Source organism: Pempheris klunzingeri, chromosome 8 (assembly GCF_042242105.1).
Source record: "Pempheris klunzingeri isolate RE-2024b chromosome 8, fPemKlu1.hap1, whole genome shotgun sequence".
In the NCBI taxonomy this organism is placed as follows: Eukaryota; Metazoa; Chordata; class Actinopteri; order Acropomatiformes; family Pempheridae; genus Pempheris; species Pempheris klunzingeri.
In genome coordinates, this window is record NC_092019.1 from 4,122,066 (window position 1) to 4,149,177 (window position 27,112).

The 27,112-nt window shown below is 42.8% G+C and overlaps 2 protein-coding genes across 2 annotated transcripts in view; one reads left to right on the top strand and one right to left on the bottom strand.

Moving 5' to 3' along the window:
* Positions 1-7,871, bottom strand: part of snrka (SNF related kinase a) — a 44,078-nt gene extending 36,207 nt beyond the window's left edge. The window contains exons 1-2 of the mRNA XM_070835534.1: positions 7,692-7,871; positions 6,192-6,905 (exon numbers count right to left, since the gene is read on the bottom strand). Coding sequence (XP_070691635.1) covers positions 6,192-6,780 — 589 coding nt within the window. The 5' untranslated portion in view covers positions 6,781-6,905; positions 7,692-7,871. The remainder of the gene's footprint in view (positions 1-6,191; positions 6,906-7,691) is intronic.
* Positions 7,872-11,950: 4,079 nt separating this feature from the next.
* pomgnt2 (protein O-linked mannose N-acetylglucosaminyltransferase 2 (beta 1,4-)) lies at positions 11,951-26,353 on the top strand. Its single transcript, XM_070835826.1, has 2 exons — positions 11,951-12,031; positions 23,785-26,353. The coding sequence occupies exon 2, from the start codon at positions 23,888-23,890 to the stop codon at positions 25,694-25,696; it is 1,809 nt and encodes a 602-aa protein (XP_070691927.1). The 5' UTR covers positions 11,951-12,031; positions 23,785-23,887; the 3' UTR covers positions 25,697-26,353.
* The last annotated feature ends 759 nt before the right edge of the window (positions 26,354-27,112 follow it).

Here is a 27,112-nt window from a genome sequence, read left to right on the forward strand (position 1 = left end):
GATTGATTGATTGATTGAAGATCCAACAGCACAACTGTCCTGTGTTATCTGAATATGGAGTGGGTATTACACGGTATTAGATTTTAAGGGGGGGAATAAGCCAATAAAGCTAAAATTGGCTAATAAGCTGAACACCAGCAGCAAGCCTTTTTCACAGGAGACATTGTGACATGGAAAAGCACTGGTGTAATTATAATGGCTGAAATGTATTTAGCTGCTTTCTTAGTTCCACACTGTCATGGCTTACTGGGACAAAGTTATTGCTAATGGTAATAGCAAAACCTGTGCTTTTCCTTCTATTAAAAGTCAAAATGTCTCCTGTGAAAAAGGCCTATTTGTTAAGGTCTGGTTATGATCATGTAATTTTTATAAAAAGGTGAAAAACATATACCAGAGTTTTCAAAAGAAGGGTGACTGTCCCACAGGGGCACATTGAGGCAACTGTAAGCGCACATTTATCATATGCAAGTGAAGAAATGAGAAGAAAATGCAAAATGTGACCAGAAAACTTTAAGGCATTAGTGAAAACCAAATTTGGCCAATGTTTCTCTAAATAACTGGAAATTAATATCAGCCAGAAGATTTTATCAGAGTTAATTTGATTAACACAACATCTCTGTTACTACTGCAGTGTCACACTAAAAAAACAAAAATCATGCAAACACTGGTTTCATCCAGCTGCTGTACAGCGTCCCTGCTGAACCCGTTTGTCCACACACAATTCCTACAAACCATCAATCAGTCTGAGACAGAGTTATGCAACACATAGTATTTGCACACACCTCGTTGACACCTCCAAGTGACTGGTGAACTACTGTAATAGAGTGTGTGCATTTGTGTGCTTCTGCACATCTTTCCATCCTGGTCGGCCATCAGAAAATGCTTCAGGCACGGAGAAAAATGCAGCTCAAAGAGGAATAAAAGCAGTCAGAGCTGGAGTGTCAATGTGCCGCATTCAAAATCTAACCAAGGACGTGGATTTGAATATTGTTTGCTGTGCGTAGTCCAAATGTAACTCAAAAGGAGGAAGTCCTCTGACTGATTTGCCTGTCATTCATTACCTGTCATTCATAAAAACACAAATCTTCATTGTGCGTCGCAGTCTCCTCTTCACACAGAGGCTGTATTACTGTTCTGTTGGCTTTGTATTAGTATTATACTGCAGGTTCACTTTCAACACACTGCTGCTCAACCATGAAGCACAACCATCAATCCATGAAGTGCAATCTAAAGTGGAGATGAAACAAATTCACCGCAACAGAAACCAAAATGAACGAAGATACAAGTGTAAATATTGAAGCAAAAACAGATTACATTTACTATTTAAACGTTAAGCCAAGTTCACTACAGGAGTTTGGATTCAGCTCTACCGACAATCGGAGGAGAAATCTCATTTAGTGCTGTGGTCGGTGCCGACGTTCGGCCCAGATTATCTGGTAATGTGAGCGGTTTACGGATCCAATCTCAGTGGCCCTGTTAATTTGAAACGTGTGTCATATTTAGGATTGAAAATCTGAATAACAGAGTCACTACTACCAGCTGGACCACGACAGCCAATGAGAGACACGAGTCTACAAGTAACAGAGACGTACCAGAAGTAGAAGATGCTGAGCAACGGTGAACATCCTAGACTTTGAGGTTAACGTTAGCTAGCTTACTTCTGTTGACAGATATTAAAGGTGACAGTTCATCTCATCTCCAGTTCTCGACAGAGAACAGACAGCCCATGTTGACCACGACTACGTGACCATTTCTTCACCCAGGCTCGTTTAGTCTTCTGCTTTTGTATTTTCTCACTACAAAGCTTTGGCATTCTGTTTACATCTGCTTCCTTATGTGATCGCCTGAGATCATGCGAGGTGGTCCATTGCTCACTCATGATAATCTTAATCATATACTTAACCATACCCTTATTTAAAAAAAATTGTAGTGTGTGCATGTTTGAGATTAGAGAGAGGAACAAGTGTGACTGTCCTCGTGTGTGATGCAACCAGATTTCAAAACTGGTTAGGATTTTGAAACAACTGTAGTGTGAACACAGCATATACTCCATCTCTCTTGTTTCCATTGGACATACTTTGATGGTAATGAAACAAAAGCCAGCAGGGCCACTGAGGCCTTACTGTGACCCTGGCCCTTTACCACATCTGAAACACTGGGTCAAAATGGTCCATGATTTATGTAATAGGCAGTCCAGATTAATCGCTCACACAGGCAATTTGTCTGCACATCTTTGGATCTCTAAACATCCTCCAAATAAGTAATCACGTAAGCTATGACTGGTACCCGACTCTAGCAGAAACACTTACAAACATTTTATTTGGGGAGGAAAATGGTACAGATAATGAGAAAGTTGGTCTTTGTTCCAGTGGTGAGAATCAGATGAACGAGTTATAATCAAAGCGAGCCAGTCTATGTCAACATGGGACTGTGTAATCGCTGCATCCTGCCTCACTCTCATCCTCTGCTGCTGGCCCAGTCCAAACAAAAGCATGGATTAACTGTTCTTCCCATCTACAGGCAGCAGGCGACAGTAACCAGGACTGCAATTAAGAGCCCCTCTAGCTGCTGTCGGGAGAAACCGTTCTGATGCCCTTGTGATGCAGCTGCCAAGGCCTGCCAAATATCTCTGCAGGGCACAGGCTCACAGCCCTGTTAATAGGCTGATACGGGTCATCAATGGCTACTTGTAGACAGGCAGGCTTTTGTAAGTCGAGGGCTTTCCATCAGTTAAAGAGTGCCTACATCAGAGCCTGCGGAGCCTCTTAAAACGAGCTTTAACCTGCCTCCACTATCAGTTGGTACATCAAACCCTCTGTAATGAACCTACTGATTGTCGGTGATTGCACTGCACTTTATCCTGCCTCCACGGTCATTTATATGAAGAAGAAATGCAAAGACACAGAATGTGGTTCTAACTTGTACTGTACAGTTGATCTTCATTTCCATCTCTCAAACATACCTAAAAACACAAACGTGTTTTGGCTCTGAGTGAGAGACTGCAGATAAAGTGGACTTTTCTCCTTTGAGAATGCCACTCGTACACCAGAAATTAACCTTTCAGTTGCCTGGGCTGCAATATGCAAACAATACACACTTTCATCTCATTGCACTCATTCTCAGAGACACACAAGGCTAATGTCTCTGACCACAGCATCTGAAGCCAGACCGGAGAGCAACCATTGATGGCTCCAGGAACAACAACTGCAGAGGGCCAGAGTTGTTGTTCCTGTAGTATATACTATAATTACTCTCAATGACTATATTGGAAGTGTATTACACACTACAGCCACCTGGTAGAGCGCACATATTGTTGAGCCCAATAAACAGCCCTACTCAGCACAATAAACTACAGTGAGCTGCATACACACAGTGACTATCAGTAATTCTGAGTGCACAGAGGCAAACAGCCTCTTAACACAACCAGTGCAGATGTTGGTATACGATAATGCTCTGGATACTCAAGACCCTGCTCATAAACACCCTCTGCAGTATCTGCAGTTGCCCTGGAGCACAGTTTAATACTGGGAAGAATAAGATAACTGATGGATCCTGATCTGACCTCAACAATGCAGCCGGTCAGGTGAACAGATAAACAATTTCCAACTACTTCAACAAACTAGAGCTTTCCACAACAGTAAACTGAATATCTTCCATCGGACAAACAAACAAACACAAAAAGACATTTGAGGATGACGTCTTGGCTTTGGGAAACACTGATCCACATTTTTCTGACATTTTATGGACCAAACAACTACTCGATTAATCAAGAAAGTAACTGACAGATTAACTGACGATGAAAATAATCGCTAGTCTCAAGAATTAGGAAATTACATTTTTCTTTAACGATGAAGACCACTGCCTTTATTCACAACATAACTATGTGACGTCACACTGGTCTGTGTGTCATGGTACATGTCTTTTACAGAAGCCTGTAGGGTAAAATGTTTGGCTAGGACTCTAGTGTAGAGCACTGATACTGATACAGAGCTGTATAAAACCAGAAAAGACAAACAAAAGATTTTGTCCATGTGATGAGCATATTAAGTAAACTGTGTATGGCTTTTATGGTGTCCACACTTTTGCCCAAGTAAAGGAAACGGTTTTGAACATTATAAAGTAAATACTTCATTGACACAGTTGATTCACTAGTTTTGATACCAGAAACCTTACTTTTTCAATGTCCTAACTTAAGGAATATGAATATCTTATTCCCCCCCCAAACAAACACTATTATTCATCTAAAAATAGAACCCAAACCTTGGGGGAGGACGAGCCAAGGGCGCCCATTTTTAAAAACGTTTCACCAAATTTTTAAAAACATTGTGACATTAGTTGCGTAAATGTCAGAATCTCTGTATTTGAAAACTTGCTTTCCAGCTTGGGAGTTTTCTCACAAGTCAAAAAAATAATGAAAAATCTGACGTGGCTAACAGAGTTCAAATAAAAGCATCACAGTAGATCTCAGTGCTCACGCAGTCGGAGACACCTGAATCTGAGCCAACCAACAAAACCAAAATCAGACTCGAGGTTACTTGGCTAACGGCTTAATAGAGTTAAGTTATTGCTGCTTAAGGCTCCTCAGTTCAAATTTGATTTTGTAATTTCAGCATGTTGACAACATAAAAAAGGATTTACAGGATTTTATCACATCTTGGAACTTCAGTGACCTAATAAGCCACTAGTTCAAGCTCTTTTCTACTTGCACCCTGCATTATGAAATCATATCTGTAGTGTTGGTCCCTAAATAGGAACTTGTTCATTAGGAAAAAAAAAAAAAAACTCCACATAAAAGAAAAATATAACAGCAAAATCCAGTTCTACACAGCTCATATTACTGGTTAGTACGCTTAACCAGCCTTGAACTGACCCTCAGGTGCACCACATGCAGCCAACAGCAGCAAGACCTCGCATTCATAACCAGCCTTTCATTCACTGTTTTCATGTTTCAAGGTATTTCACCTTCTTCACCTCCCTCCGTACGACATAAAGAAACAACCATTATGAATATAGCTCAAACAGTACAGAGCAGTGCTGCACAGTAATATACATCTTCCTTCACTGTCCAAGGTGAAAACAAAACATCAAAGTTCTTAGGACAAGTGAGAGTGTGTGTATGGGTGTAAAGTTCAGTCAGAGCAACCACAGTTTCCTCATTGCTCCTGCTGCACCTCTTGAACTTGTGTGAACCGTGACGAAAAAAGGGGAAGCTAATAACACCTACTTGACTGCCTTTGAAAGGACTTTCTAAACACAAAAACAACCGTGAGACCGATTTCGGACTCCTTCTAGATTAGCTCGACTGGAGAAACCGCACGGGCCCGAAAAACAAGCTTAACTGGGCACATCGCATTATCTGATTCAAGAGCTGTTTTAGACATCATCGCAGCCACCTGATGTGAAAGATGTCATATCTGTCATGGAAGGACACACTATCTGCCTGTCTGCACTCCGTCAGCCCTCATAGAAAATCAATGAGCCAGTTAATTTAGTGCAATGGGACACCCACAGACATCAGTACTAGAAGCTGACCTTGTAGCACATGGCCTATGGCAGTCTGCAAAATGATCAGTGTCAAGTACTGTTAGCAGCATACCACTACTGGGACACAGCATCATATGTAAAACAAGTCCACCTCTGCATATTGTGTTGCACAGGACCCTGGCACATGATTGATAGTTGTTCTGGCCTGAAGCTCTCTGAACACAAAAACAGGCCATGGTGAACACGTGTTCAGGCTCTGTAAGCAAACTAACAGCCAAGGTGTTACAGCAAGGTGTGACAAGAATGTGTGAAACAGGTGCTAGCCACAATGCCAACCTAATTACACCACTGTGCTGAAGCTGGGTTTTTAATGTGGCTTTGAAAAAGATATTATGTCTAGTTTGATGCCAACAGGCTGCCTACTGACACAGAAACATGCTTTCTAAGAAGCGGGGGCATTAATACAGAGAACTGGACACTGTGTTGATGCCACAGGCAACAAGTCTGATCAATCCAACCTAAAACAATCAATGGATGATACAAAATAAAATAACAACTGTGCCTGTGGGAAAACACCAGACCTTCAGAAATGAGCTAAAGCAAAGATCTAGCTCACATCCTGCCCGGTACTGCTGTCATTTTCTAATTAACAGTGTGACTCATTTCATTACTTTAGCATCATTCATCAGCCTACTTGTTCTGCATACCTACGGCTGGAGCATCATACTCATCACCCAGTAGTATTTCCGGTGCAGAATATGCCAGCGATCCACAACTGGTTGTCAGCTTTTTCCCCGGCTGGAACTTGTTACTGAATCCAAAGTCAGTGAGCTTGACCAGCCCTTGTTTCTCGAAGAACACCACATTCTCTGGCTTGAGGTCCCTGTGCACCACATGCAGCCGATGGCAATAAGAGATAGCATGGACAATCTGGGCAAAATATTTCTTAGCCAGCTCTTCATTCAGACCCTCCTCGTGTTTCATGATGTAGTCAAACATATCCCCTCCATCGCCTAGCTCCAAGATGAGGTAAAGCTTCGTCTGGGTATCGATTACTTCATACAGACGCACAATGTTGGGGTGCTGGACCAGCTTCATGCAGCGGACTTCCTGGAAAAGGTGGCCTGTGGCAACGGTGTCCAGCTTAGTCTTGTCGATCACCTTCACCGCCACTTTCTCCCCAGTGAAGACGTGGCGGGCTAGTTTGACTACGGCAAAGTGGCCGCGGCCCAGCGTCTTGTCCAGGTCGTACAGGCCAGCGATCTTGCCATCATAGCCCCGCTTGAAGCCTGCCATAGCTGGAGAGGGCGATGGGGAGAGGGGGGCCCCCGCTGTGGGCAGGGGCTGGTTGGCTGAGTCGTGTGGGTTCAGCTTAGATCAATTCATCGAAGGCTGAAGGAGAAACCCATGGCTCCAGCGTCCTAAGAGACATAAGACACACAGAATGACTAAAGCTTCTATAACCACTGATTACATTAAAAGGGAATGGTTGACCATTAAACTGAAAAAGACATAAATGAGAACAATAAACATAAACTAAGCACTAATGCAACTGTCCCCTCCTTCACTCAGAGTTAAGCACTGAGCAGCATAATACTTGGATTCACAACAGAATGAAATAAGCTCCATCGAGTGCATTGAGGAAAGACTTTTGGAGCACAGATCATGTGTAGGCTGGCACATAAACACCTCATACAGAAACCTCCAGGTAGCTGAATATTCAGAGGAGTAGTCGGGCTTGTTTTGACAGGCTGCCCGCTGCAGTAACATTAGCTAACTCACTCTGATGTGCTGCCTCTTGCTGCTACACTTAACCAAGTAAAACTGGGCTAAAATGCCTCCAGTAGTTGGGCGAACAGAGAGCTGTTCTGCTGCCACGACTGAGTTTGACAGGCTGGTCCAGAAGTCAGCTGCATAACGGGCCCAGCGGTAGCACAGACAACTGACGTTAGCCTGCCGTTACCGGGGGCTAGCTCGTTGTTCATTGATTAACCAACGTTAGCTGACTGGCTGACTGGCGTTAACTGCTGTGGGTCTTTCAGGGAACAACGAGTCCGGCTAATTCACAAACACACCCGGCCGATAATCTACACGCAGACGCATTTAGCCGCTGGTCACACAGGTACACAGGTGCTGCTTTAAATACCACACAGCTAGCCACGGTTAGCATGTAGCAAGCTAAAGTTACTACGGCTCGCTCGGCTCACCTCTCTAGCTTCTCTTCGGTAAACATAAAGCCCGGAGTCCGGGCTTCACCGGGTTACCTCGGGTCCTTCGGGTGCTCTCTGCTGAAGCTTATCGCAAATTATCACAGAGGACGAGGATGGCACCGCCTCTTCGAGGTGCCTATGCCCAGGGTTCATCCGTGAAACGAGGCATTGCATCGTTGGCAGCGGCAGCCCTGATCGGAGCCGTTGTTTCCTCCCAAGGCGGTGGGGCTGCGATGCTACGTTCAGGTGCTGGGGGAAAGCGTCGGATTTTTAACGACACATATACTTAAACCAGGATAAATTAAGTTTGGGGATTTTTATGCAAAACAAAGTTGTTGAATTTGTGCGTGTTTGTGTGTGTGTGTGTGTGTGTGTGTGTGTGTGTGTGTGTGTGTATGTTATATCCACAAATGTAGATTATTTTAAAGTTGGTTCAAGCTTTGTGGCATTTAAAGATTATTTAAACATCTTTCAATCCTTAAATTATAAAAATTATATACAGTGATTTTTTCTTGTTGTTGAGGTATGCTGCTTGGAAATTATTTTTATATAGATATATAGATGATTATAGATCTAGTGTTTATCCAAGTCAGTTTCTTTATTTGTCATTTTTATCTGCAGCACACACAAGAAATAGCAAAGCCTTTAGGGAGTAAATAAACATATATATAAAGTACAGTCAACGCAATGGTAGAATAAATATAGGTTTGAAGCTGAAATATTTGAAAAGTTTGGAATACTGGTGTAACAATGATGATGCCTGTTTTTTAGTTGATGATGTTTAAAAGAAAAAAAATGCCATCAGAGCCATAAAACATCATGCACTGATTCGTTGCATTACAAATGTTTAATACATTTATGATTTTTTTTTTTTTCATAACCAACAGCAGCAAGAAGGAAAAAAAATTTCTGTTTACTCTTGATGTCATTGTCCGACAAAACCAAAACAACAGAGCTAGTTGCACACATTCTCAATGTGGGAGCACAGAGTCTGGATCTTACGAGGCCCCGTTAAGGCAGCACAAGAGCATCACCAACCGCATTCAACTCTGACGTCAAAGTCTTTTGATTGAGACAGGCTGCTGAAACATTATTCAGTTCACACAACAATCAATAACATACGCACAACAAGAATCTAATCGATGAAGGTGTGGCAGCCCAAAGAACGGGAGAGTTTCAACTGAGTGTGTTTTTGCATTTTGCATCCAATCTATTTTATAATTTAAGACAAGGCAACAAAATCCGACAGCTCTTGATGTTGTGATCATCCTTAAATATTTGTGTTTAACAGCACAAGGTCTACACAGCCCACGCTTTTGTGCATTGGATCCATTGCCTGGTGTCACTGTTGCTCGGTCCTCCCATTAAAAGGCGTGCAGTGACACCTAGTGACTCACAGGCTGTTCTGACCCGTACTTGGCTTATCTGAATATTCTGCTCCTCTTCTGATGGGATGCTGGTTTTCTTGAGGAGATGATGACAGAGCCTCTCTTTTCCTCAGCTGTGGCCTTCTGAGAAAACACCCCAGCCTGCACCCATGTCTCAGTTGTCTGCTTCATGACCACGTTTCCTCACAACAGTAAGTGCTAACGTACTTAACTTAACAATTTATTTACTGATTGTGGGAAAATATAAAGAGATTTGACTAGTAGGTCTTTTTCACAGCATTAGAGTGGCTACAGTAAGCAAGCAAATACAACTTTATTTAAATTAACACACGTTTTAAAGCGCTTTACATCAACAACAGTACAGAAAAAAGAAAATACAACCACAAAGCACATACTCGCAAACAATATAAAGCCCACTGGAAGAAAAAATTAATTCGGAAAAGCACAGTTTGCTTCACATGAAGGTCTCCTCCTGGTGTCAGTGATGAATGAGGTTTGAGGTATATGTGTGTAATGACTGAAGTTTCTCTATTCTGGTGGCAGTGGGCTCGTCATCTTTTGGAAGAATGGTGTTCGTCCCCCCAGTAGTAAAGCTGCTCTGGAGGCTCGTTGCAGACAAATAACTTACCAACACACTTATTGTTTTATCTATATCCTTTCATTTGTCATCCATCTATTATGCACTAAAATAACCACAGTATTCTGCCAGTGTCGCTTGCTTTTCTCTTTTCAAACTGAAGATGGGGGTGTTGCTTTATATTTGATATGTTCCTAAATGTGCACTTATATGTCTGAGCAGGAGTCACAGTTTGCTTCTCTGGAGAGTTTGTGTGATTGATGACATCTAGAGTAGTTTGTTGTTGTTGTTGTTGGTGGTGGTGGTGGTGCTGTTTGCTTAATGACCAGCTTATTAAATCTGCATCACATTACTGCATGGACCATTCAATTCTGGGACTAATAGATTTACGCTTTTTCCCTTCACTGAGCTCACTCAAGAACATCAGGAAAAGTCACAATCCTTCACTTTAAGTTATCCTAATGAATCTAAATCACAGTATCAAGTGTAATCCTTTGATTTTCTTCTTTAACTTAATTTTGCTCTCTGCAAACATGCTTTATGTTTAAAGGATGAAGGCGATATTCACGACATTGACTTCATCTGTGACCCCATTTAACGTCTGCACTTCTGTTGGAAAAGCACAGGTGTAAATGATAAAATTAGTTTTGGCTGAATTCCATTTAGCTGCTTCAGTTTCAGGGTCCTGGTATTGTGCACGCTGCCTCACTCTCACACGGTCATGGCTTAATGAGACACTTCACTTTTCAAAAGAACATGACATTTACTCATATATTTATGTATCACATTTTATTTTCTACTGCATGTTACTGGATTATTATTTTATCACTGTGGGGAAAGAAGTACTCACTCAGGGGTAATAATGTTAGTATTTACCACTACAAAATCATAATATTACACAAAAAAAATATAAAGTAAGAATATAAAGTAGCAGAGAATAGAAATACTAAGTAATGTATAAATACCCCAGATTTAGTTGCTCTCCACCACTGACATTTTCTCAAGCACTATGCTTAGTACATCACATTTAAGAGACACACATTGTATTTTTTACCTCATTTATTATTTATTCTACTTACTTTGCAAATTCGGATTAGCAATACAAAATATAACCGATGAATAAATGATGATATCATTATATCAATGAGGATCAGTCCCCAGGACACATTCACAGGACACAAGCTGTGTATAATATATATAAATAAAATAAAATGAGCTCCACCTTTACTAGCTGCAACATTAAAGCCATGAACACATTAATGATCAATAATCATAATTCGAATAACATAAAATATATTATTCTGTATAACGAGTACTTTTGACACTTTAAGTATATTTTGATGCAATACTTTTGTACTTTTACTTGAATAAGCGTTTGAATCCAGGACTTTCAGTTGTAAGAGTATTTTTACAGTGTGGTAAATAACTTTTAGTCAGCGCTCCCATATATTCTGCTCATTTTGAAGTTCAAACTTCAACTAGGTCCTACCTACCAGAACAGGTTTACATGGTTTAATGTTCAAAAAGCACATTATTTTTCTCACAGCAGACGTGGCAGCTGTGTGCAGCCTCTGAAGAACAGAACAGTCTGCGTGCTTTGCTCTTGTCTGGCATAAATGAGGAAAAAACGATGGCGGAAATATGGAGATTGTCGGCCTGCTGAGGGGCTGGAGGAGGTCACATGCTCAACATATCCCCCTTATGACATCATAAGGGGAGCCAAAATATTTTTCACACACACATTTACTGAAAGATGGAGAAACAGAGAAAGGACGGCCTTTTCTCATAGTTTGGCAGCCTGTAGGCACGCCAGGTGATAAAACATCAAAAGGATGATTTTGCATAATGTGCAACCTTTAAGTAAAAGATCTGAGTACTTCTTCCACCAAATGTTCTTCCAGCAGAAAATAAAACAGATATGTATAAATATCTACATACATAAAGTGCAGCTTTATTGAGGATTTATAAATAGCCTAAACAGAAGATGCAATAATCCTCCAGTGCACATGTGACTACTAGAGAGGTCGTGTGTCATCGCGAGATTTGAGCGCGGGATTTGGCAGGGCGGTAGGTGGAGACTGGACTCGGCAGTGTGGAGTCGGTCTCCAGGCAGCTGCTCCCTCTCTGCCGCTCTGACAGCTAGGCTAGCTGGTAAACAACACCGACAAGCCCCGGCTGCGTCTCGGACCATGTAATGACTGAACACGGCGGTGTTTTCACCGACAGTCCCGGTATCCGCCACTGTTCTCCTGCTCTCTCCACGTCCGGTGCTCCTGTCCAGGACCGTCTCTGCAAAACACTGATGCTGCCGAAATGAGCTAACCTCTCAAGTGTCTTCACAGACAAAAGCAACATTTTCCCTGAGACCTGAGGTAAGAAATACTGCACAGCGACTGTTTTTTATCTGTGGATGTGGAAGCAGGAGGGCTGCTCCTGCAGACCGGCTTTGCCTTTGCAGCTGCAGGTTTATCTCAGAGCCCAGTGTGTCTGGCAGGCACCTCGGAGGAACGAGGCTCCCAGCTGACACACACTTAGAGTTCAATATGCGCTTATAGATCCGTGTAGAAATGCAGCAAGAGCTTGTCTGGATAAGGAATCACCCACTTCCTCTATACGTCCTTTCGTTTGTTAAGTGCTGTTAGTATCACACACTTCTAAAAATATCTGTTGAAATACACTTAAAATGAGTATTTGTCAACAGTGCAACCAAGAAGACGGTTTATTCCCCATGTCCAGGTCTATGCTATGAATGGATATCACTTGACTACATCATTTACATAATTTTAATACACTTTAATACGTTTTCATATGTCATATGTCATTAAAAACTACATTAGATATGTGCTTTTGCATTATATGTGTAGCACGTGACGGGCTAGTTATTAACAGGGTGTGTTAAAGCTGGAAAGCAGTTATCTTATTAGTATGAACAGCAGTGTTCTTCATTGAGAAAAGATATGATTCATCATTTATACTCCTCTTTTCTATTCATCAGTTTGTTAAGAGCAGCACAGTGTGTAGACACTGGATATTTGCTTCAAATGATTGTACTTAAACTCCAATCCACAAATAAAACGATGAATAAATTGAGTCTTAGTGGATGCACCTGCCTGTGTGTGTGTGTGTGTGTGTGTGTGTGTGTGTGTGTGTGTGTGTGTGTCCAGCTCCCTGATGTGTATCAGTGCCTTTAAACAGTCTGAGTTGTTGTCGTCTCCTGGTCTCAATAATAATGACACGTGTGCTGTGAAAATTAAACTACCGTCAAGCTCTTTACGTGGTCCGCCATCAACGTGTGTCCTTTAACTCAAATAAGATCTACAGTTATGGAAAAAAACTTGAAATCTCCTGTAATTAGAATAGTCCAGTTAGTACTGATGTGATTTATTTGAGTCCCACTAACATCCAAATGTGGGTCTTGACCCCAAAATTAGGGCTGTTGCAAAGTTATAAGAGGCCAATTCTCATCTGTTCCTTGTTGTCTCTGATATGCGTTGGCTCGTTGTAGGAAGTATTAAGGTAATGTTCATTTCATTTGTTTTCCTTGCCTTCTTTTTTAAGTCTGATATGAGTGGAAACATTGCACAGGGTTTTGTGTTACAGACCCAGAACTGGCCCCATTATACTGTCACTTTGATCTGCTTTTCTGCTCTTGTCTTTGGGAATAATTCAAAGCCATTCTTTCTAACTTTCCACAAAACTGAAACGCTGACTTGTGCAGGAAAGGATGAGTTTGGATCCTCCTCTGTGAATACTGTTGTATTTTCTTGCCAGGGCAAAATATGCTTGTACTCCCAACTCTAAGAAATAACTGATATTCAGGCATCTGCACATCCCCTAACTGAGAATTGACTTGCATGGCTTTTCAAGTGTCACAGCATGCATGCAGACACAGTATGGAGTTCAGTACATTCTTAGAGAACAGCTTCTGCGTTGGGGTAAGTCTCAAAGCATAGCCTACCTCTGCAAAGGTGCACACACACACACACGTCTCTGATTTATACCGTGAAAAGGCCTTTTTAGGTGATCATAGTTCAAGAGGTTTGTGGAGGAGCCTGTGTGCCTCAAATCCTCAGCCTGTTGTGTGAGACCAAAGCAAGGCAGGCTTTCTGGCACAATGACCTCAATAAGGAACTAAAAGAGGTGCATCTAATAACAGACTGTTGTCATTCTGGGCCGTGTCTGTTTCTGCGTGAAACAAGTTGCTTTAATTGATGTCCACTTTCACTTTTTCCTGTCTTTTACTCTGTATCTCGGTTGGTAAATGTGCCACCCTCTGGTGCTTTGTGCTGTTATTAGTCCTGTTTGGGACTGCCTCAGCCGTTGCAGTAATCAGATCTGTATTTGCAAAATAAACCAGATGGTCTTCATCCTTGAAGTCTTTTCTCTTGTTTGAAAACACTTCCAATGAAGCTTAAATCTCAGCTTTGAGTCACTCGTGGAAACTGGTTCTCGAGTGTGAAATAGGCTCGTTGTTGCCCCTTGGGGCCGTTGGGGGTGGGGGTGTTTTCTGCCCTGCAGCCTAAGGGGCAGTAATGAGCCCATTACAGCTTGGTGCAACACAATGACACAAAGATGATGCTGCACTAGAAAACGTAGTCAAGACAAGAGGCACAAAGGTGAGACTGACGCTTTATTGGAAGTGTTTTCAAACTGTATTTTTTGGTTTTGCTAGAGAAAAGACTGAATGGATGAGGACTAAGGGGTTGGTTTGCCAAATGTATGTCTGGTTAACTTCTCTTAGCGTGTCTGTGCTACACAGTGGATAACACAGTCCCAAACGAGGCTAGCCACCCATGCGCCTAAAGCCTATGTAGGTTCACAAATATGCCGACGCAGGACTATACCCTTAAATCTAGTGTTGGCTCTAGCAAAACCCATCCAGTTAAACTGAATTCTCAACTGAATTGTCTTTGCCAATGTAATCATCCTGTGAAATGGTTTTCAAGCTTTTGGGCGCAGTTCGTCCAAATAAACTATCTGTTCAGATTCACCTGTAAAGGGGGTAATTATTATTTTGAGGTAATTTGGCTGTTTGAACCTCTTCAAACCTCACTGATGCCCTGTTGAGTCAGGCATTACGAACTCAAGCTGTGCAGCCAAACATGTTCAAACCCACAGAACACGACTAGAACTTCTAGTTGAGATCCCACAGCCTCAGAAGATACCAAAAATATCAAATATATCAGGCTACATTTCAAGGTGAAGGTTAGAAATTATTGCTTCAGAATATTTCTGCTTAAAGCCACAAAAAGGGGACAAATCAGACCTGATGTCCCTGTTTGAACTGAAAAGCAGCATTGTCCTGGTTCTACTGGTTTCATGTTGTTGATATTAGCCTGAGATTCTTTATCAGGTTTGTTTTAGGAGCCATTTATCATTTAATCATTTATTGGGATTATTTTTTTGAAGATCACATCATCTTGTATCCAGCACCAGATGACATCAGTGTCTGTAAAACCAAATTCTCCTCTCTGCATCAGCCTGGTCTTGAGGGGGAAAAAACCAACAGAGTGGCAAATGTCTCTGTACACAAATGATCTAGGCCTCACAGGAGCTAGCAGATAGCTTGACAGTTGTCACTTGTAAATGACAGCTGGTGAGCAAAGTTGTCAGAATCTACGACTTAACATTTAAGCACACGATAACATCGTTTTAAGCTTCTAACATTAAACACTCTGATTTAATACGCCGTGGACTCAGAGCTGTGAAGAGGCTCGTCCTTCCAGTCTGTAAAGCTAACGCCGTCTCAAGCAGCCACAGTGTAGTGTCTGTCATCAGGCTAATATCAAACCATTGCCCCCAGGGACTGTGTTACATAAAGTCCGTCACCCCCCCCTGTGTCCATGTGAGACGTGCGGACATGAGAGTATACGCGTAGAAAAGTGTGCAAACATGTCGTCATTTGCAGCCACTTGTGCACCAGAGGACGCTCAGCAGGTGCTCTTCTCCTCTGACACACGTGTTCCCCACCTACACAAAGCACCTGACACCTACGCAAACTTTAACAACATGAAAATCCTTCTGAATTCTCAAGTTTTTTCCAAAACGGATGGGAACAGCAACTTAAGACCTTGAGCACTTGCATGTATCTTCAAGAGTACATCCAGCCACGGTGTTCTATTTCTGTCCCTTTCTGGAATATTGCCTGTTGTCCTGGGGCAGTCCTGAAGTGCTGTGCTGCGGTGTTTTTAGAGGATGTCCTTCTCACTTTGTTCTTCTTTGTCCGTCTGTCAGTTCCACACAAACACACACACACGCACACACGCACACACAGTCTGCAGATTGTCCACATCAGCCTCGGTTTCTCTTGTGTCCTTTGGGAGACGACACAATGTAGTGTGCAGTCCTGGTCTTAAACCTGCGTCTGCTGTATTTCAGCAGCCATAGTGGTTCACTGCTAACGAATGATGTAGAGGAGGATGGAATTGTTAAGTAGCAGGCTATCAATCAGGAGAGTAATCAGTCTCAGTTTGCAATAGGCTAGTAGTCAGACATGTGATGTGTCTAACATAGAGCTGGGGCATTTTCTAGCACTCTCTGCCAGTCATTATGAAGTCCATTTTTCACCACCAGGCTGGATGGCATTGCACTGCATTTATGTAACACAACAATGTGTGTGTGTGTGTGTGTGTGTGTATGTGCCAGTCTGTCCAAACATGTTTGAGAAAGAGATGCAAAGTGAGAGAAAGGGTATGAGACTTGTCTTTGTGCAGCCAGATAATGGCTGCTGGGCCATTAATTCTCCCCAGTGCCACACTGAGCTCCAACCAGCTTGATCCAACCTGACAGGCCACATTTGGTCCAGGAATAAAGATGACAAGGAATAAGGAGGCATCATCACGGCCAGAAGAGATCAGCAATCAAGCGGCCAAAGGGGAAGAAAAGCAGGTGGAGGGAGGAGGAAAAAGTGATACCGCCGATGTTCGTCTTTTCTTTTTCAGCTCCATAAAAGGCTTGTCGGGGCTCTCCGAGGTGGTTTGAAAGAGGAAGAAATGCAGAGAAAGAGGGGAGGTTAACTCCAAACAGAGGGGGCTGGTGAGTTGCAAGGCACGATGAACACCAGGGGCCGAATGAGCTGCCACAGCGCAGGGCTACAGCCACCCCCCCCCCTCCCATAGCTCCCTTAGCTTTGACTTTCCAGGATTCTCATTAAAATGCATTAGACTCTCCAGGCTGCCCTGCACCGCCTTCCACCACATCATTGGGGTGCTTATCATCTCCAGAGCAAACAGATATGCTAACCAGTAACACAGGGGAAGCTGGAGCTTCAGTATCAGCCATGAAGGCAGCACTGAGAGAGCGGTGACTGGCAGACATTTCACGAGGGGTGGTGTGGTTTTATTAAAGACGATGAGGAATTAAATGGTCAGTTTCAGGTCAGTGGACGTACTCCTGAGATCCAAAGGACGACACACACTCATGAGCAATTCACACCGATATGCAGAAGATGCACAGTTAAATCATGCTTTCACAGGAAGCTGTTGGAGCCACCGCTCAGTCATGTTGGTGTTCTGTATTGTATCTGTATGACACAGTTTAAAGATATACGTTTGTACACCAGACAGTCTAGAACAGGAGTGTCAAACATACGGCCCAAAATGCAAAAATTACAGAGAAGACATATTTCAGGTTGTTCATAATGATTTGTAAGAGTTCATTAAATGTGAACATTTTCAGAATGTACTTGTACTTTTTTGCACTAAAACAAAGGGAAACATTTTGAGCTGTCGTTATTTAAAGGTTATTATGCTGTGATTTTACTGGTCCGGCCCACTGGAGATCAAATTGGGCTGCATGTGGCCCCTGAACTAAAATGAGTTTGACACCCCTGGTCTAAAACAACAAAAGGTATTTAGCTTATTAGCTGCATTTATTCAAGCCTTGTCTGCTAGACTATAAACTGCTCCACAAAAGAGTCTTGGTTTGGCTTGGTTCACTAAACAAAAGCTATATATAATATCTATAATATCCCAAAGAATCACTGAAGAACCACCATTCTTTTATGTGTGCATCACCACGTGTGTGTGGAGATGTGTGGCTCCAGTTTGTTCTCGGTTATGACCAAACCTCACAGTTAGGAACCACTGGAAATACACAAGTTGCGCCCTATGCAGCTTCTTGCTTTTCATTAACAAACATCCTGTAAATGTTTAACGTACAATATTCTCTAACAGTTTACACGACTTTGTGCCAAGTGGAAACTCTTGGTGTTTTTAGAATAGTCACTGCGTCTTTCCAGTTCCAAAATCTGAAGCAAACATTAAGCGAAGGTGTGTTTGTCCAGTCGGGATCAGAAAGGCTTCATGCTGGTGTCTCAGCCTGTCTTCAAAATGACACCTGTCCCAAAAAGATCTCTACTGAACCTTTCCTGGCATAGATGCTCAGATATGGCACAATTGTCAGAGTTTTGCTTTTGAGTTTAGAGAAGTCAGCTGCTCTGGTTTCTCCAGCGTTAGGAAGTGGAAGCAGGACAGACGAGGCTGTGAGTAGATGTCTAATGAAAGCAATCCTCTTTCAGCATTGTTCTAATGATGCAATTATGTGGTGTCACCCTGTAACTCAGTTTCAAACCAACAGGAGGGAGATTTTATGCAAAGGACAAGGTTATTGACTTCATCATTGACCTGTTTTTGCATTTTTCCAGCATCCATTTGCCGTCTTACTTCGAGCATGTATTCATCTGTGCATATTTAAACAGTTTTCCAAGTCAGACCACAAATATGTGTGTTGTGCTTTGAGCATTGTGCTAATTGTACTTGATTAACGCTCTAGATGATCTTTTATTGATGCACTCACGAAAACGTCTTGCTCCATGTATGTATGCTATTTCATGCATTTCAGGCAGCTGGAGGAAAAGTGTTGTACATGTAGGCAGACTGCCTCAAGGTTTAAAGGGCTGAGAAATGCTGATGTACAAAAAGGTTGCGTGTTTTCTAACTTGCCTGGCAGCCTACGGTGGTGCTCGGATGAACCAGCATGTGAGGGACGGTGGTGTGTTGTGGAGTGTGCTCAGCTCTGGTTTAGAATTTTTATTTGAATGTTACGAAAATTGATGTCAAAACTAGTTCATACATTTCATCATACTGAAATCAGCCTCTGACTACCCCCTACCCCTTGCATTTATTAAATCTCTTGTAATTATTTGCCTGTTAGACAATGATAGTCAGTACAAAGTCAAATGTTGATGTAAGTAGGCTAACGGGGGGGTTAGAGCTGTTTTGTTACGAGCTCACTAACTGGGGCTGCTGTGTCTTTAGAAACAGCAGATATGGATCCTGACTTGACACCATTTATTTCTGTACAGAAGTGCACATGCTCTACTAATCAATATTTTCACATTAATATTAAATCAGATCACTCATGATAAACACAGAACAGTTCTGCAGCTCTGCATAGCTTTTTAAGCTAACTACTTTAGCAGCAGGTTTCCTGTGAAAAAGCTCTTATAAATGGACACTACCTGCGCAGCACCACATGGCAGACAAAGCGAACGAGTACTCTGTCAAGTAAAACGTTGTTGAAAACTGTGCCAAGAAGCGGATGCAAGCTGTCATGTCCGGTGTTGATGGATTTTTTTTGAGTTGCTGCAGGTCAGACCGAGGTTGCTTTTCATTATGCTAACGAGTCGTCTCCTTCCTCACTGGCACCTCGCCCCTTATCTCCTTGACGTGTATTTAAAGAATCGGAAGATGCTCCATAATGGCGGAAGGGGAACAATCTCAGCATTACAGAGGAAGAGAGGAGGCGAGGAAGCAAATCCTTATTAACCAGGCTGCCATCAAAATGTGGTTTTATGGTTTTTAAGTTCCTTATTATTGTAGTTTTTCAAAGCACTGACATGATGGGAGGCATTACCTGGAGCACAATACTGACTAGGATATGGTCTTAGTAACTCTGGACCTCTAACCTCTCTCAGACTGAGGAGCTACTTTAAAACTCTAAAACTGAGTTTCCCCAACTCAGCCAGTGAGGAGCTACTTTTAGCCTTAGGATCTTTTGTGAATGTGGTCCTAGATTTCTTAGTCGTGCATATGCAGAGCGTTTCCAGCAGGACTGGAAACCAGGAACGCATGACAAAGACTTTTGTCAGCAGTACTGAGAGAAGAAAGATAGTATCATCATTTGTCGCTGCGAAATGACCAAAGCTGAAGTCGGTCTCCATAGCTTAACAGAAGGCTATCTGTAAAATTCAGCCACTAAAGTGACAACAAAATGTGTCAATTCTCAACAGAGAGCTCACTCAGTCCATCCCTTGACCAGGAAAAAACTCTGTGGGCGGCAGTGTCACACAATACATTACTAACACACTTAAAATATGCCTGCCATCCAGTACTTGTGAATTATTGCTGGGGATGGGGTTGTAATCTGATGTACTGCTGCATGTAAACATGAGTTTGAGCAAACATGTTCTCTGATTTCCTTGCTTAACCTAATTTCTCCAACTAACCTGATTCCTCATGTGCACATGAAGGCAGTAAGAGAGAGAGCATGCACAACCAAGGTCAACTGTGTGAGAGAAGTAGGCATATAGCTGGGCTATACTCCAGTACTAGCACTGCAGATCATTCGGGGTCTCTGAATGGCAACGATAACCGATTAACCTGGAACAGTACTCTCATATAAATGGGATTAAAGGGGGGGTTCAGCAGACCTGTATCACACAGACTGTGCGTAGACAGTTTAGAGCTCAGAGGAGAATTCCCTTTGTTCAGCTGGAGGAAGTGTTGGACTGGAGGGGTCGGGACAAACAATCAGCTGGTTACTTAAAAACATATAGAGCCAGAAATAGAACATGGATCTGAGACCAAAGCTCAGGAGATGGATCTCACCTAACATTTGATTATATTTGGAACTGCTGTGACCTTTCCTTAATTTGAACATTGTCTCAGCTCACTCCTTTTACACTGCTGACAACATACAAGACACTTTTGCACAGCTTCAAGGTCAGTTTCAATGACTATACTTACTCACACAGGCATCGGATTCAGAAAAGTGCCCTCATGTTTTAGCTTGATTTTAACCTGCATGTTTTAAATAACCCACCAAAACCAGAAAGCGGCTCACGCTGTCCAGGTCTCTGCTTGTAGCCTGTTAAATGTGGTCATGCAAATGAGGGTGTTTTGCCGTGCTGTGGTGTCTTGCAGTGGCTTTGACATTTTGAAGCTTTCGGTTGCTTGGCTCGGGCAAATTGCAGAGGGTATTCGCATGCGTCCCTGTGGGAGTAAATGTGCAGTGAGAGGGATTAAGCAGCACTGCTGGCACTCTTAGCCTCATGCTGCCCTTGTCCTTGTGGACTGAAGGAGCATGCAGGATGCCTGCCTAATGTTCGTCTCACTAGCAGTCTCCTCTTCACACTTCATTTCACTTTATTTCGTTGCTGCATCAGCATCAAGGCAATTCCACAGTATACTGTGTGGTGTCTATGGTGCTATGGCTCACATCCACTGTTCATGACATTCTGTCATGGGAAATAACATTAAGCTTTCTTTATTGGGTTATTATGCAGCGAGTGATTTTTGAGTAAGTGAAGAAAAATCTTTTCTTGCTGGTTGTCATGAGCTGCATTGCTTTCTTTTTTGAATTTAGTGCATTTGTTTGCACACAGAATAATTGATTCTCTCTCTTTTCAAGAAGGAATAGCTTATAGCTGTATCTTTACTGTGAGTCCTACCTGACTCAAGGCAGTTTTCCCAGTAAGGTCAAAAGTGAAGGGGCTGTTAGGGTCAGAAGTATTCTGTTAAGAAAGGTTCACAGTTCAGACTAAAAAAATGAGGTGGGCACAAAACATGTCACGTAGAGGAAAAAGAAGGTTTTTTCTTTTTTCTTATTTGTAGCATTGCTAATTTGAAAGCAGATCAAAAGCAGCCTTCATCTCTCTGACTTTTCCTACAGTTGTTTTCAAATCTTGAAAGCTTGACCAGGTCCAGTGAAGAGCTGCAGCAATTAGTGATTTTAAACCAGAAATGCCAGAAGTTTCTGATGCTTCCAGCCTCTGAAAATGTGAGGATTGGTTTTTCTCTCTCCTTTTATATAATGTTTCACTGAAAATCTTTAGGTTTTGGACAAAACAAGACATTTTAGGACCACATCTTGGACCATTATCTGACATGTCATAAACAAAACGATGACATAATGATATAAATGAAAATAATGTTTAGTTGCAGCATTAGTTCAGTATAGAAATGAACTCTGCTGATGTAATGTAACTGCTGTGGTGCTTGGCAGATCTTAATCCTTAAGTGCTACAGGTCAGTGCTGGCACAAGCAGATTGTTGCACAGAGATACGGAATAAGTGACAAAACTCTTACAGATTGTTATTTTAGTAGAGGACTTCCACTACCATTAACAGTACTGTAATGCAGAGAAACAGCATATAGCACCTTCATCACAGCAGACATTTTGACTTGCCTCAGTAGGAAAAGTACAGGTGTTACTAGTAACATCAACAATGGCTGTGCTCTATTTAAGTGCCTCAGTAAGCCAACAGTGTGACAGATAGCCAGTACAAACAAGACCAGGACCCTGAAACTGAAGCAGCTAAATCATTCATTTATTTGATTCTGTGCTTTTCCTGCTGTGAAATGTCAAGAAAAGGGCCTGTTTGGATAAATCCACCTTCCACCACCTCTCTTGTCTGTAACCTGAGAGCCTGGCCCTAAATGATGCAAGTTTGATGTGAGACTGTTCCTGTTTGTCTTTCATGAGTGTGTGTTCTGTTTCACTGGTCTGACTCACCCGTAGCTGCAGCACTGGACTCTGTAGCGGGACATTGTGCCCCACGTGGTGCGCTGTCCTGCTCTGAGGCTGCTAGTGATCGTAGCTGCTCTAGTTGGTAGCCCTCTTCTGCCTTTGGCTAGGTCACTCCTCTCCTGATGGAGGCAGCTCAGGGTTTATTTAAGCGCCATCTTTTTATGTATTTGAAGATTGTTTTTTTTTTGTTTTTTTTTCAGCTGACATTGTCTGGAGCAGCTGAACATACTGTAGCTGCCCATAGTTTGCCCATGTGTATTCACTGAGTTTGATCACAAAGCATGACCCTGTTGTCAGTGACATATTGCACTTGCAGCGATGTCAAAAATAGCCCAGGGACTCAGCTCTGCTCCTGCAGAGCAGAGACGGCATGCAAGGAGAAAGAGCTCAAACTAACTAAGGTGTAACCATGGAACAAAAAAGCTTAAGTGCAAATCCTGTAAGACGGTAACTGGGAATAGAGTGAAACTGAGAGAATCACACAGAAAGAATAAAATTTTCTGGTTTAAGCTTGTGTCTGTGTGCTGTTCGAGTCTACTCGCATGAATTTGTGCAGTGTGAGAGTGTGTGTGTGTTCACCTAGACTCCTGTCTTGGTTTAGTTTGACCTGATTTAGTTTACTTTCTGCTGGAAGGCCAGTTTCAGAGAAAGAGTGGCTCCCTAAATCCCATTTTGTCACATGTTGGATGTGATACCAAAGCACAGACTTAAGATCATCCCTCTCCCTCCTCTCAGCTGTGTGTAGGTGCACAGTGACACGTGCATACTCCTCATGCACAAAAAGTGGGGGATAAAATGGCAAGTAATTAATTCATGTGAAACCTTTGTTGTAAGATAGTTAAGCTATCCCTCAGATGGGTATTTAGCATGCTAGTTGCCTCGTGTTTGCAGGCAGCTGCTGGCCATTAACCATTGGTTTGATTTAGAGTCTCAATGACTCACTTGTTCTCTCAGTATGCAGATGAGTAGAGTTGAGAGCAATAGTCTTGTTCTTTTCTCTGTGCCTGCTCACAGTACAATTTGTCTCGACATACCCAGAGAAGGTGACGGGATGTAAGGTTAGAAAAATGTCTCATTTGTTTTCCAAGGTAAACAACTGCTATTCCCAAAGGTGAGAGCTGAAACCTGCTCTGATGAATCACTGGATTGTATCACTTACATAAAGAGCACTGCGGCATAATAGGCTCGGCTATTGATTTGTTGGTTATATCAGTGCTCTTTTGTGTCTCCTGCAGTGGTGATCAGGTCTTCAGACTTTTTATTGTGTTTTTTTGGTTTGCTTTTGTTTGTTCTTGAACTGATGTCCTTTCTTCTTTCCCTTCCTTGCTTCCTCTCCTTTCCCCCCCTTTTACATCCTCCTCTCCCTCTCATTAGTGTTTGCCTGGCGGCGGATGTCTCGTCGCCTCCCTCTGAGGTTGGAGGTCAGCAGGAGTTGGGAGGTGGGTCCCCAGAAGCATCAGCAGCAGCAGCAGCAGTGATGCGGGCTTCAGTGGCAGGCTGCAGGATGAGCGTAGGCACACTCCTTAACGGGCTGCTGGTCTCCGTAGTTGCAGCTCTGCTTTGGAAGTATTCCAAGCTAAGCGAGCATGCTGCCCTACTGGAGGAAGAACTGCACATGACACGGCAGTCCCAGGAAGTCTCACAGGCCCGGATTGACTACCATGTTGCCTTGCAGGCTCTTCAGGAACACGGCACCCGCATGGTCTGCACCGGCAAGATGCACACCGACCGCATCTGCCGCTTTGACTACCTCTGCTACTGCTCTGAGGCAGAGGAGTTTGTGTTCTTCCACTCCAATTCCTCTGTCATGTTGCCTAACCTGGGGTCAAGGCGCTTCCAACCTGCCCTGCTGGATTTGTCCTCAGTAGAGGATCACAACACCCAGTACTTCAACTTTTTAGAGCTACCAGCTGCTACTTTAAAGTTTATGCCCAAGCCTGTATTCGTGCCAGATGTAACACTCATCCTAAACCGTTTTAATCCGGACAACCTAATGCATGTTTTCCATGATGATCTGCTCCCAGCCTTCTATACTATGAAACAGTATTCAGACTTAGATGATGAGGCTCGTTTGGTTTTTATGGAGGGATGGGGTGAAGGCCCCCACTTTGACCTCTACCGACTTCTCAGCAGCAAGCAGCCACTGCTCAAAGAACAGCTTAGGAACTTTGGCAAGCTCATGTGCTTCACAAAATCTTACATCGGCTTGTCCAAGATGACCACCTGGTACCAGTACGGTTTTGTCCAGCCACAGGGCCCCAAAGCCAACATGTTGGTTTCGGGAAACGAGATCCGACAGTTTGCCACGGCACTAATGGAGAAAATGAACATCACAAGGGTGGAGGAGGTGGAGAAGGATGGAGGGAGTGCTGAGGATGAGAAGGAGAGAGAGAAAAAGGATGAATACATTGTTGTGTTCAGCCGTTCAACAACGAGGCTGATTCTGAATGAAGCGGAGCTAATTATGGCGCTGGCCCAGGAGTTCCAGATGAGAGTGGTCACGGTATCCCTGGAAGACCAGTCTTTCCCCAGTATCGTCCAGGTGATCAGCGGTGCTTCCATGTTAGTCAGTATGCATGGAGCTCAGCTAATCACTTCACTCTTCCTCCCCAGAGGAGCCGCAGTGGTGGAGCTGTTCCCCTTTGCTGTGAACCCAGAGCAGTACACCCCATATAAGACCCTCACCTCTCTTCCAGGCATGGACCTTCACTATGTCTCCTGGAGGAACACTAAGGAGGAGAACACCATCACCCACCCAGACAGACCCTGGGAACAAGGGGGCATTGCTCACTTGGAGAAAGAGGAGCAGGAGCGAATACTGGCGAGCAAAGATGTCCCCAGGCACCTGTGCTGCCGTAATCCAGAGTGGCTCTTCCGGATCTACCAGGACACTCTGGTGGACATCCCCTCTTTTCTGGAAGTCCTCAAAGAGGGCATGAAGACAAAACCCAGCTTGAAAAAGTCGAAGGTGGCCAGCATAGTCCATCCTGGCCGGGTCAGAGAACCTCAGTGTCAGACCTCAGTACAAACCAGTAATGAGGCTAAACTCACAGTCTCCTGGCAGATCCCGTGGAATCTGAAATACCTGAAGGTGAGAGAGGTGAAGTACGAGGTGTGGATCCAGGAGCAGGGAGAGAACACCTACATGCCTTATATCCTTCCCCAGCAGAACTATACTTTTTCAGAGAACATTAAGCCCTTCACCACCTACCTGGTGTGGGTCAGGTGCATCTTCAACAAGAACCTCCTGGGCCCCTTTGCAGATGTTCTTATGTGCAGGACCTAGTGCAAACATCAATGCCAGTTTGTTGCTGTGCAGTTTTACACACAAGTTCAGTCATGTTTTGTTCCAGACAATCAAATTGGAAAAGCGGACTGTTTGATTACAGTTTGTCCAGTCGGGGATTGGCAAATGCGATATGGCATTTCTCTACAATCCCAGAATAGGCTGTTGAACTCTCACACAGCGATGTCTCCTCGGCCAGCACAGAGAACATGGACCAGACTTTTGGATGAGCTGCAAAAGACTTGAACCACAGGGCCAGAACTCAGTGGCAACAGCCATTAATGAATGGAATGAATATTTCCTGTAACTATGGAAGAACTAAAGTGCTAAACTGTGTCTCTACTGAAAATATCAGAATTCAAATCAACAGATTTATTTATGTGCAAAATAATATATATAACATGTTTTTTAGTCTTAGTCAAAACACTGGTTCTTTACCTTTTACAGTATGCAATATGGCTTTTCTGTGGAGAGCAACAGAGATTTTAGAATAGCAAGATTTTTTATGTTTTCTGACTCGTCCAATGTCTACTGCGTGTGTGATACCTGTGTGGCTTAGTTTACCTCCCAATTGTTTAATTATACATACACTGTTATTTGCAGAACCTAGCCAAAACCAAAGCAACTTTTTCCACATGATTTCAGCCAATCATCACTCATGCCATATTACTTTAACATGTTGTAGATCTCCCTCATACTTCCAATGCTTGATTAAAAAAAACTATGGAGTTTTAAATCCCGTCACTGAAGACATTGTTAAGGATTTGTGTAAAGGAGTGTCTAGCCAGAGTAAACCCTGTGTGTTTGACCTACTTTATAGAGCATTGAGGATGAAAGACAAAAGCATTTTTCATCAAGTTACCAAGGTATGTTGCAGAGCGTAGAAACACACTACCTTGTGTACAACTCTGTTAATTAAAATAGAGTTCCCAGCTATGTGTCTTCTTACTTTCTTCAGAGATTAGGAAGGAGTCTAATGTTGAATCTTTGGTTGATTCAACAGACATCCGAAGCTGGCTGTTGAAGTTGTTTTCGTGTCGTTTGCTGATGCTGATGCACTACTTGCTGGTAGCTAGACTGCAAAAATCTATTTATTTTTTAGACTCTCGAATTGAAGGTGTTAGCATGTGGTAGTAGAGATGTAGCAAGAGATGGCTTATACAATGGCACAAGTTAAACAAAACACTGCCACCAACATATTGTGTTCTAGTTTGCCATTCTTATGAATATATGGTATACTTTTGATGACCAGTCCTGCAAACATTACATTACCCTCTTTGTAATGTTTTGACTGCTGGCCACTATGAAGATGTATTTCCTTTACCTGAGGTCTTAAATTAGGATTTGCTATATATCTCTTTTTTTCACGTCACTGATATTTTTCTTCTACAGTTCTCAGATGCAGTTCAGTTTGCA

Bases quoted from the DNA above. Each gene is read 5' to 3' on its own strand.
- pomgnt2 (XM_070835826.1), top strand. From the start codon at position 23,888: ATGCGGGCTTCAGTGGCAGGCTGCAGGATGAGCGTAGGCACACTCCTT.